Source organism: Tinamus guttatus, unplaced genomic scaffold (genome assembly GCF_059628265.1).
Source record: "Tinamus guttatus ecotype Peru unplaced genomic scaffold, ASM5962826v1 Tinamus_guttatus_pri_ptg000153l, whole genome shotgun sequence".
NCBI classification, from domain to species: domain Eukaryota; kingdom Metazoa; phylum Chordata; class Aves; order Tinamiformes; family Tinamidae; genus Tinamus; species Tinamus guttatus.
The window spans coordinates 318229-330093 of record NW_028288687.1 but is presented as its reverse complement, the minus strand read 5'-3'; the positions used below and the strand labels follow the sequence as shown (position 1 = coordinate 330093).

The 11865-nt window shown below is 46.0% G+C and overlaps 1 protein-coding gene across 1 annotated transcript in view; it reads right to left on the bottom strand.

Annotated features, from left to right (window-relative positions):
- Window positions 1-217: 217 nt before the first annotated feature.
- The window catches only part of JAK1 (Janus kinase 1), a 53472-nt gene continuing 41824 nt past the window's right edge, over window positions 218-11865 (bottom strand). Inside the window, exons 12-25 of the mRNA XM_088522421.1 lie at window positions 10025-10131; window positions 8748-8894; window positions 8382-8469; window positions 7694-7821; window positions 7013-7148; window positions 6580-6731; window positions 5266-5416; window positions 4434-4528; window positions 3817-4009; window positions 3168-3292; window positions 2223-2395; window positions 1646-1763; window positions 1141-1251; window positions 218-574 (exon numbers count right to left, since the gene is read on the bottom strand). Coding sequence (XP_088378547.1) covers window positions 473-574; window positions 1141-1251; window positions 1646-1763; window positions 2223-2395; window positions 3168-3292; window positions 3817-4009; window positions 4434-4528; window positions 5266-5416; window positions 6580-6731; window positions 7013-7148; window positions 7694-7821; window positions 8382-8469; window positions 8748-8894; window positions 10025-10131 — 1826 coding nt within the window. The 3' untranslated portion in view covers window positions 218-472. The remainder of the gene's footprint in view (window positions 575-1140; window positions 1252-1645; window positions 1764-2222; window positions 2396-3167; window positions 3293-3816; window positions 4010-4433; window positions 4529-5265; window positions 5417-6579; window positions 6732-7012; window positions 7149-7693; window positions 7822-8381; window positions 8470-8747; window positions 8895-10024; window positions 10132-11865) is intronic.

The window sequence follows — 11865 nt, the reverse complement described above, 5'->3', positions numbered from 1 at the left end:
ACAACAACAAAAAAGCTTTTACAAGATCCCCTTAAAAACTGGTAAATTGTTATAGTAAGTTCTCTTGCGTCCGCTGGTTTTGGTATTCTAGGACTATATGTGAACAACAGATTTGCTTGTTGTAAAGGGTACATAAAGATTATTTATATGCACTGAAAACTACAGCATTTTTGAGACCATTCTTTCAGTTCGTATTCAGCCAGGATCCTTCAAATTCTAACTACCTTCATCAGAGAAAGATAAAACTCTCTTGCAATAACTGGAGCAAAAGAAGTTACCATTTAATTAATTTGATCCAACTGTTGACCAAATTAAAATATAAAAGGAAAACTGTTGGAAAAAGAATCCTTTAAGCACATTAGCACAGTCAGAATACAAATTACAGTAGTTAAAAAATAAACGGTCCAGGGCATTTATATTTTGACACACATTTGAAGTACTGACAGTATTAAAAAAAAAAAAAAAAAAGGAATTACATTTTATTCATAATTGTTTCAAATCCTTGTATGAGCTTGTGGAAAGTTGTCCGTTCATCGTGTTTGAATATCCAGCACTTCCGCATGAGCTGGTCAACCTAACAAAAAACAAGAAGAATTTTTTAACAGGGTTTTCATTTGTTCCTCCAATCAAAATCAAGGAGCAGATTCTCCGTGCCGGGAGCAGCGGAACGCCAGGGAAGCCGGGAGAACCGGGCCCGGGACCGTGCGGGGAGCGGGCAGGTACCTGCTGCCCCGTTGGGTTGGGTGCGTCAGGGGTGGCGCTGGCTGCTGCTGCTGGGAGCCGCAGAACAGGCCGGGGCTGCGGCCCCGCCGCGATTCCAGGGCACCTCTTTGGTCACAGCCAGGGGGGCCTCGTTTATCAACACCCCGTGGTGACCCGGCGGCTGGCGGGGCTGCTCCTTTCCCCCGTTTTGCCCTCGTGGGGCTCCGCAGAGGCCGCCCCACGTGTGCCGTCCCGCAGCCCGCGTGCAGCGCTGCCTGCGTGAAGCAGCCGGGCTGCAACCGCGCAGGCTGCCCCCGGCTCTCGCTGCCCATCCGGCCTCGGAGACAGGAGAAGGAGCCCGTTCCGGAGGGGTCGGGGCATGGACCCTATACCCGAGGGGTCAGGGCACATCCGTTACGGAGGGGTCGGGGCCGTTACCTCCTCGGGGCAGCTGGGCGGACGTGGCAACCGCTTCTCTTCCTGTAACACCCGAACGAGCCGCGCTACCGTCATCTGCCCCTGGGTGGGACCCGTCATTTTCAGGAACTCCTGTGTGAACAGCACGAGTCAGCGGTGCCTTCGCCTGCCCCGTAAACCCGTCCCCCTAAACTTGATGCTAAGGTGGTATTTGAATCTCTAAGTGAACAGTAGATATTTACAGAATTACATGCATCATACAAGCATGTGAGAAAACAGAATGGAAGCTGTAAAACTAGTTTCCTCACCAGGGCATGTAGTCACCACAACTTACCCTTGTGCAGGTGCTCGAGTGCAATACAACCATGAGGATTGTTTAGGTAACACAGAAAGTGATTCCATCTCTTTCTCCCTGTTGCAGATATCCCTGAACCAGGTCGCTACAGCCATTTGAACTGCAACATCTCCCCCCCAAAGATGAATAGCTAAAGCAGCTTTCCCAGCAGTTCCTTCAGCGAGCACTTACAGCCATGGGGCTGGACTCGGAGTCGCAGTAGGTGAGGAGCTCGTAGAGCGTCACGCCGAAGGACCACACGTCGGAGGCGATGTAGAACTTGCTCTGCAGCAGGCACTCCGGCGCGTACCTGCGGGCACCGCGCGGCTCCGTTAGTTGTTTTTCCACGTGCTCAGACCTACTCTCATGCACATCCCGCCTGCAGCATTGACATTAAGCTACAGAACGACATCTATGTTCGTGTAGCTGAACATATAAATTAACATCTTCCCCCGAGGGCCTGGGATGCTGCGTAAGGAGTGACCTAGCTACAACTGTTACAGAGCAAATTGCTCTGAAACTAACAGAGCCAAAATAACCAAAAAACAAAATAAAGGGAAAATGGACCATTAAGCTCAGGACAAAGTAAATGGTGTCCTTGCAGCTTAGCCTAGTCAGCCACATGCCTCTTCCTTGTGCTGATGGTGTATGTTTGTTTATTTTAATCATTATCAAACAAGGAAGGCTTCCCGGCTGCCAAAGTCCATGGGAGCAGCCAAGTTATTCTATTGCACAGGCTGGTCAATGACAGTAAGTTTTATGCTCTTACCAAAACACAGGGCTGTCGAGGTCGTCTTTGACGGTGTAATACTCCTTGTCGGTCTCGATGGCTTTGGTGAGCCCGAAGTCCCCAATCTTCACTCTGTTCTCGCTCTCAACGAGGACGTTTCTGGCTGCCAGGTCCCGGTGAACGTACTGCCGGGAGCCCAGGTAATCCATGCCCTAGGAGGGAAGAACACCTTTTACGCTGGTTTCTCCAACAGTGAAGTTGCTGTTTTTTCTCCCAACTTCCCTTTCAAACGCTTCCTTGCTCATGGAGCAACTTCTATCCAGATCTCCTCAGCAGCATCTCCTGGCACTTTTGAGGGTCCTTTTCTTACCCCTCCTCCCTCCAACGTCTGCCTTTGGGTTTCTCATCCTGTCAAGGCTGCTCTTGTTTCCGGATTGTTTTTTCCAGCTCTCAGCAGCCCCACTGCTCTCTTCAGTCCTGCTCTGCATGGCAACAGCTCCCTCATCCACAGCTAAAATGAGGTGTCTTGCAGGTGTTTTTTCCCTTACAACTGCCCTGTCCACCGCAACCACTGACCTCGAGCCTCCTGCAGGAAGCCTGTTGCTTCGCATGGTCTTACTCCCTGCATTGGTTCTTCACACTCTTCCTCCTGTTAAGGTCTGCACGTGGCTCTTCCTTGCCAACATTCCCTAAAAAAATGCTCTCCTCCCTCTCCTACTTTCAATTCTGCCATTGGAGCCACTTCTACTTCTTAAAGAGATCTTTTATGCAAAGGCAGCTCGTGGCTAGGCCACAGCAGCTGAAGCAGCCGGCAGGCTGCCTCAGGATCCGGATCCCTGGAGGCAAAGTGAGGAGAAGGGGTTTGCTCAGGCCCCAAGTTCCCCTCCCCCCCACACCTCCCATTTTGCCTATTAAACATTGTATTAAACTAATTAATCATAAGAGTTTAAAAAAAAAGAAAAAAGGCACTGCCGCCAGGCTCACCTTGCAGATCTGCACTGCGTATCTGAGCAGCTGTTTGAGGTTGATTTTGTTCTTGTTCCGTGGGAGATACTCCTTTAGGCTCCCAGAAGGAAGAAATTCCATGATGAGTTTAATCCCACTTCCTCCTAAAAACATAACAGATGAGTCCATTTGCAGGCAGGTCACCTTTCTCGTGTCAGCACCACCAATAATTTTTCATGCCCCTGCTCGGCTGTTTCTTTACAGCAGCCACTGCCCACAAGTCACCAACTCCCACGAGCCGTCGCTGCTGAGAGCCCTACAAATCCAGAGCAGGGCCATTCCACACAGCACCAGTAATACTCATAAATAAAGACTTTTAAGAATCACTATTAGAAATGAGAAATAAAAGGCAAAAAGACTCTTTTCTATGAAGACTATATGCCTTTAATAGTGCCCTGTGGGACTATGGGGTTGTAACTGGGCTGCAGTGGTAACTTGCTACTGGGACACAGAATCCAGTCTGCCCTTAGTAATAAATTGTCCCCTCCCTCATGGGAAAAGAAAAAAATCTAACTCACTCTTTAAGATAGGAAGCAAGGCTGTTTGCTTTTTTTTAAAAATGCTTATTTAAAAAAAAAATAATAAAATCTTAAGGCATGTATTTTTAGTATTCTGCATAAGGATTTACCATCTTCTGTGCAAATTCCCTTATACTTGACAATGTTTTCGTGATAAAGATTCCTCAAGATTTCGATTTCCTTCTTCAGGTCAGCAATGTGATTCCCGCCACTCTCTGGCTTTAGAGATTTAACTGCCACTTGCTCCCCTGTGTTGTCGCCCTCGGGGTCGTATCTGCAGAGTTCAACCTTGCCGAAGTGCCCCTAAGTGTAAGAGAAGGCAGGGGAGCATTACTGATGGCAACGCTCGCTCACCCGAGCGCCACGAGGCCCCACGTGGGGCCCTGCTGCCCCACGGCTCCTGCCGGGACGCAGGGAACGCGCACACTTGTACTGAAAATACAGAGATCAGAAACGCCACTTTTAGTAGCATCTTTGCAGGTTGGAGCATGGCACCCTGGCCTCCATGGACACTGCCCAGCTTTCCGTACAGGATACGCCTCCTTTCCACAGTGGGACTGAGCACCACGTGCACCTGGGCCATGTTTAGCTCCGAATAGACACGTCCTCCTCCCTTCCCATGCTGCCTGCTCTCACGCTCAGCCCTCGTTGGACACAAGGTTGAGCTGGCCCAGAAACGCTCCTTTCTGCTTCTCAGCGTAGAGCCCCGAGCTCACATGTCACCTACCTCCCCCAGGTCACGGATCCGCTTCAAGAATCGCTTTTCAAAGAGGGTGGGATCGACTTCTGTAACAGGCTTCTTCTCAGAGACAATATCAGGATCTGGAAGGGGAAAAAGAGCCACAGGTTGGACAGATCCCTGCAAGGACATCTTGGTCTTCACACTTTGCAACATCATCTCCAGCCCCGCCACTGCTAGTGTGTGTCCATCCTTCCTGTCACTAACTTTTCTTACTTAACTCCTGCCTACTTCTTAACAGAGAATTCCTTCTCTTTGCACATGACAGCCTTTCCCTTGCTGCTCTTCCTTTCTCACTTTATGGGCTCCTTGCTGGAGCTTCTTCCAGGGTCACCCAGCTCAGCTGTGCAAGGTGCTGGTTACACTTGGCCACTTGACACGTCCCATCCAGGTCTGTAGGAGTCATTCAGCTTTTATGATCATCCAGGCACGGGAAGTCAAGTGTTAACCCTATTAGACACCAATCTTTTAGTTGCTCTTTAGTGATGTTAATATGAGGTGAACCAGGAATCCGTTATCTAGGTTAATGCTGGCAGTCAACAGAGGCCTACGGAACTCTCAAGATCAAACTGTCTTCAAGCCAAGCTTGAAGCTGCTGTGTGACATATGGAATATCAAACGAAACCGCAGGACACAAAAGTGGCACATTCAGTCCAAATCAAACACTCCTTTATCTACAGGAAAGGCCGTTTCCATCAGCTATGGACACAGCCCTCCCTGCACACCCCATACAGAGCCCGGGTGCTGCCACCCCCCTGCAAGGCTCTGCTAGACCGCCCGGAGCCGCCGCTGCTCCGTGCCCAGCCGGATCCCGCCTTACTCTGCTCCTCCAGCTTGTTGATGTCCCTCATGATGGCTCTGAAGAAGGGCCGCTGGTTGGGGTCGTAGTTCATGCACTGCTTCATCAGGTCCGCCAGCTCCTTGCACGACGGGGTTGCCAACATGTAATGGCCCTCGTAGAACCGCTCTTTCTGCAAGGTGGAAATGGAAACTCCTGCACCTGTGTTGGCTTTTAGGTGCATAAACCCATGCTCCGCATCAGCAGAGGGGACCATAAAAAAACCATGAGCTTTTGCTTGACTTCAGCAAAGTTAAAAAAAAAAAAAAAAAAAAAAAAAAAACTCCTCCTGCAGCAGCAATGCTACATCGTGGACCAGCAGCTCTGACTTCTGCTGAGCCTGCTGGCCTTCAGAGCAACCCCTTAGACCACCTGATGCTTCTGGAAGAAGTGCTCCATATTCCACCCCTCAGCAGTGGCTTTTCTGCCAGACACCAGTGTCACCATCTCCCACACAGCTAGGGACACACGGGCAGCTGGACATGCTTGTGGAGGAGGAGGACAGGAGCGGCTGCTCGGGGACAGCTCTGGGGGGGGACGGGGCAGCCTCGTGCTCATTCCAGCGCTCTGCCCGGGCAGCAGGAGCCTCCTCCTCCCCGCGCGGAGCAGGCCGAGGGCTGCCCTGCGCGCTGCGAATGGCTCTTGCTGAGTGAAAATGAGAAGGGAGATGTCAACAGCATGAGTGGTCAGTGCTGCTTAGTGGTTCACAGCTGCAGTCATTCAGAAGCCAACCTGAATCTATCAAACTGAATCCAGCTGCACAAGCAATGACTAACCGCCTTGATAGTACGATTTGGGTCTGGGCAGTGTAGCAGAATGACACCTAAAAGAACCAGAAAATGAAAAGTAGCTTTTCTGTCTAGCACTGGCTGGGTTAATGGGTGCTCCAGCACCACAAAAATCCATGTCCTCTTCTCCCCTCCATGCCTGTGGCTAGTTCTGCTTGCCTTGCCAGAGGTGGCGGTGGGACAGGGGAAGCTGATGTGACTTCAAAATGCTTCAGGCTGGACACAGGGTTAAGAGAGAGCGGGTGTGACAGCAGCAGCGTGACATCTTTTTAGTGTAATAACAGTTAACAAGGCCAATGGGGCAGCAATAATTAGCAATCTCTATTGCAAGGACAAGAATTGCCACTGCCACCTGAGGTAATTAAAATGGCATCAGCCACTTATCCAGCTCAGCTGAGCTGACTTTTTATAAGGACTTGAAAGCAGCCTGACTTGAGCATGGAAAGTGAAGCATCAAGGAGACAGCATCTGAGATTTGAAGGTAAGATTTGTGTAACATGCTTTTTACCTCTGCTAATGTCTTGTCTTTCAGTGGTGTTTCTCCATTATAGCAGATTTCCCACAGTGTTGTGCCAAAACTCCACTTATCTGCTGCAATGCTTAAATTTTTGGAGTCTTCAACACATTCAGGTGCAATCCAGGGGATTCGCTCCACACATTCTTAGATAAAGCACAGCCAAAGGATTTCAGAGTTGATATCAACAGCTAAATATCCAGAAACTAAGATTTTTTTCTCTGCTATCTCACTAAATAGCTTTTTAAGATAAATTAATACAAGCACCCAATATCTGCAAGACTCGTTCACTTCTGTGTAACCTTCGTATCTCTAAAGATGTTTACTTTAATTTAGAGCTGGTTCTAAAATAACATTCTAAAATTGTATCTTTTCTCTTCTTCTACCTGACTCTGTTGAAGAGAAAAATCTGATTCCCATCCCATACCTTGTCTGGTCAGCACAGTTATTGGAATTCCTGGGTCACTCAGCTTTATGAACGGACCATATTCGGTGTCAATTCCTTCTCTTGCCAGCAGCATGTTTTTAGTACATACGTTTCCATGTACCAAATCCTTATCCTCCTGCAATAAGGGAGAAAAAGAATGTGATGAGTGCAATAATCCAGCAATGCTCTATCATCTCTAGCATGGGGGAGAAGGCTGTCAATGTAAGCTATTCACAGCTGAAACCCAAAAATGTAGCTTGGAAACAAATATCCTAGAGAGAAACAGCAGCAGAAGCAGCAGGGAGACAGACTGTTTGGGTATTAGCATATTTACTCAGGGACCTTGATGCATTTGGAGAAAAAAAGAGAACAAAATTATTCCTTCTTCACAAAGAATGTAACTGCAGAAGTGGTAGCTGGGAATTTTCCAGGTGCAGCCCATGAACTGGTGGTAAATGCAACACAGAGGCTGTATGTGCTGGTGCTGCCAGAAAGAGACCTAATCATTTTCTCTAAGAGCCTTTCTCTCTACTAAAAGCCACATAACAAATCCAAAAAAATCCTTATATTGCATAGTGCTACTGCCTGAGCAAGGAAATTCCTTTAATCACAAATGCAATGAAATCCATGATGTCCTAGACTGCATGGTAGAGGCAATGCTTTTCACAAGAGGTCTCTTACCAGGTAGCTCAGGGCGCTCGCAAGTTGCTTGGCGACTTTGAATTTCCAAGGAGTTGTCAGAACTTCACTTCTCCGATGCATAAATAGATCCAGAGGCCCAAATTCCACAAACTCTTCAACCATGATATCTATAAAGTCAGATGCTTTTATCAGTATTGCAACAACCACAGTGTCTGCAGTAATTTGAGACACTTGTTATCATCTTCCATTTTTCCCAGGGCAGCTGGATATTGTGTGCCTTTATTTCACCACCATTAAAATTTATTTCACTGCTCATTAATGGTCCCAATTAAAAGGTGAGAAGAGGCTTCACACAGCAAATGAACACTAAATGGGGAACAGAGCCTTCCAAAGGCCGGAAGGCAGAGCCTCCCCAGGGAAGTAACTTCTCTTGGCAGGTGGGTTTGTATTGTATCAATATAAAGCCAATATTTATATTGACTGCACTGCTATCACTTGGGCTGTCTGACTTCAAGGAACCAGCTTGTAAGGCCCTTGCTGAGCACTGGGAGGGAAATCTTGTTAGTGGCAGGGACTTTGCAGCTGCCTTGCTGCTCTGGTTCCTTTCCCTGCATTAAGAACACATGTGGGAGACCCAGCTGCTAATCACCCCTCCCTCAGCACCTTGCTGCCCTGTCCTTCCCAAGCCTGCTCCAAGAGCCCTCTCCAAGGTGCTCCCCGGACTCACTTTCCACGTCGCGGACGCAGACCCCGTGCAGGAGGACGATGTGCTTGTGAGAAACCTGCCTCATCATGCTGGCTGTTTCGAAGAAGGCCTGTTGGAAAGGGAAAGGCACCAGCCATGAAACTGCTGCTGAGCGCGGCAGCCGAGCACTTCACAGACCGCCAAGGAACAGAAACATTTGCAAAAGGTCACGGTGTTTTCTGGTAACGTGCAGGATAACAGGGTAGGGATGTGCTACACCTCCACACCTTCAGCAATTTCCCTTTTCCCTGCTGCACATTTAGACTTTGCCCAGTGTGGTGAGGGGAGATCATTTGCAGCATAATAGACCAAAAAACCCAAGGAACAAAACCAATAAACAGAACTTACCAAGGAAATGTCTCTGTGGCTGGGGTCCAGGACTTTGAGAAGGACTTTAATCTCTTTTTCATTTTGATACCCTTCACTCTCATCATCTTTGTAGTTGAGAATGCCTGAGTAAATCTGTGTTCTTGTCCCTCTTCCAAGGTGTTCACCCTAAAAGGTAATACACCATAAATTTTCAAACCAAAACACGACACAAACAAGCGTAGATTTACATGAATAGGTGAATCTGCTGTAATCTTTCTCAGAATTAGCCACCTAAAGCTATCACAAGGTTAGAAAGCAAACAATACTTGTTATTCTTTCCTTCAATATTCTGAATATATTCACCCCCAGGAAACCCCGTGATATTAATGCAATATTACATCTCCATTAGCACCAAACAGGTTCAGAGTGACTTACTATCACTAGACTAAGTGTCAGATAATATGCAAATAAAAACCTGGCCTCTTATTCACAATAATCAGCTATTGATGCAATATTTAATGACTTCCCCAAAGTTACATGGAGTCATATTTCAGTGGAACAATTTGTTCTCAATTTCTTCCTAAATAGTAGGGGATTCTTCTTTGAAATAACTTAGCAGGAAAAGTCTGTGTGCTGATTGTAAATATACCAAGCAAACCCACTCCATATAATCCTCCCAAGTCAGTGGCACAATTTCAGCTAACTGCATGGCTTAGGAGCCAAAAACTTCCAGACATGTTAAATTGGATTCATGCATTGAAGTCATTCCGTGCTTTCTGAAGTTTATTCTGGTCCCTAATTGTATATGACTGTCAGAAAATTTGGAAACTTGCATGTTAAATCAGTTTACAAATCAAGATTTTGACTTTCAAGACCCTTCAGAGCTTTAGAATATTTTAGTCTTATTTTTTTCTGTAGGATCTTAATTTAAAACTCATCTATTTCTGTAAAATATCAGGTCTCAAAAGATATAGGTGCAGTCAGTAATCAAACTGAGCAGGAAAAGCAGCTAAGACTTTTTTCATTGTTTTAAGAATGATCTTAGATGCAGCTGTTTCCAAGTATACTAGAAAATTGCTGGATTTACAATTTACTGTGTGACAAAGGACATTAGTTCTAAGTTTCTCTCCCTTTTCCCAAGCAAGAGCATATAAACATTTGTGTTCCTTTACTAGAAGGTTTTAATATAAGTTGAGGTTCAAAGGAAGTTTTGCTAAAAAGAAATGGGAGTGAAAGAATCCTCCAACCAGGCAGAATGTGGTGGTTTTATATTACCTTAGCAGGCACAGTGCACACACAGTGCAGCAGCTACCTACCTGTATGATTTCTTCCTTGAGGATTCGATGGAAACTTAGCTGCCCTAAATGATAAGTGGGCTGCCATTCCTGAGCCTTCTTGGTTGCCACCAGCAAGTTGGAGACCTCTGCAAGGCAAGGAGAAGAAATATTCTTTAAGACTCTTTAGAGATGGCTGCCTAGTTCATCTCTCTCAGCCAGTAACAAGACTGTATACACAAGGTAAACTCCCAAATGGATGAGCTCGAAGGAGAAAGGAAACTCTGAATTAACTCAACTTTGGTTCTATCATTCAACAGAATTCATGGAACTACAGCTGTGTTTTACATTATTTTTACAAGCTTAGTGTCAGCCATACCAGGGAGTATAGTGCAGAAGCAACTGTTGAGTGTTTACTGCACTGAGAAATAGCTGGGTCCCCGTTACCTAACTACTACAGACAGCAGTGTCTCCTTCCCAGTGTGCAGGTGGGTAAGAGACAGCAGGAGCCTTGTTTCTTCTCTCCATCCTCTCAAAAATGTCCTGTGCTCTGGGAAACACTAACAGTCTCTGTTTTGAGAGCGTAAAACCTGCACTGGAGAGAATAAACAAAGGCAAAGACACAAAAGCCCAGCACCACCTCCCCGCTGCTCCCAATCAGGGGAATGGCATGATTATATCCAAAAGGCTTGGATAGGAATTTTGTTTTCCTGTGTTCGATAGCAGAAGTTATTTATCATTATATGATGGTTCTGGATGTCTGTATAGATCTCACCCTCCCATTACTGGGAGCAGAACATGTATGTCAAGACAAAAGTATCACCTAGCACTCTTAAAACATTCAGCAGTGGGCCATAGATTGGAAAAAATATTTTTCTTAAGCACATTATTGCTTTGTGAATAGCTAATTAAATTGAAATTCAAAAAAAATAAGGAATTAAGGATTTTAATTAAAATTAAGGAATAAGACAAGGAATAGACAGAACTGGAAATTTTAAGGATAATGCACTGAAGTCCAGGGACATGACTGCCTTAAAAAAAGAAACAGAACTACTGCCAAGGAAAATCAGAGGTGGGTGGACAACAACTCATTGACCTGTTTTGTTTATTTTATTCCAAATACATCTACTAAAATGTAATCAAAATGCCTAAATGTTTAATGTCTCCGTGCCCCAGACATCTAGCACTGTTCTTAAGAAGTGTGGATAAACTCAAGTGCTTGGCTACAGAACATGCTCCTCTAAAACCTTCAAAACAAGAAGGTAATTTATGTAGCTCAGTTATTCCCCTTATTCTGACAGGAAATCACTATCTGATCAGCACAACCACACCACTGTGTATTTCCTCTTTCTTAATACAAAATTAAGCTGAGAGAAACTTGTAGTTTATAGCAAACAATTCTAGTAAGTGTTGGCACAGAGAGTTTAACAAAAGCGTGATTGTCCCAGGCCATCCAACATCTGGCCTCACAGACAGTTCTACTGGCATGAAGTGTGTTCTGCTTAATAGCAGCAGCTGGCCAATTCTTCTCCTCTGCTTCAGAAAAATTAATGAAGTAATCAACAAATCATAATGAGAGTAAGCAAACTCCAACCAAAGGTTGGAGAATTAGAACTCTAGGAAAAGCAGCGTGCTGCATGGCCACGCTCTGCCTGGCCTACGTGACTGTGGAGCAAAGGAAGACCCTTATATGGCCCCTGCTTCACCACAGCTTTTCAGCATGTGACTGTGAGTCAGCTGTGACATTTTCTTTTTAAACAAATGTGAAGTTCTGTGTCTGCTGTCGATACTGCAGGGCCAGATGTTTAGGTGCTAAAAGGCAAACTTGAACTTTTCTCACCATCATCTGAAAAGTTCATACAAAAAAAGGCTCGTGACAAGCA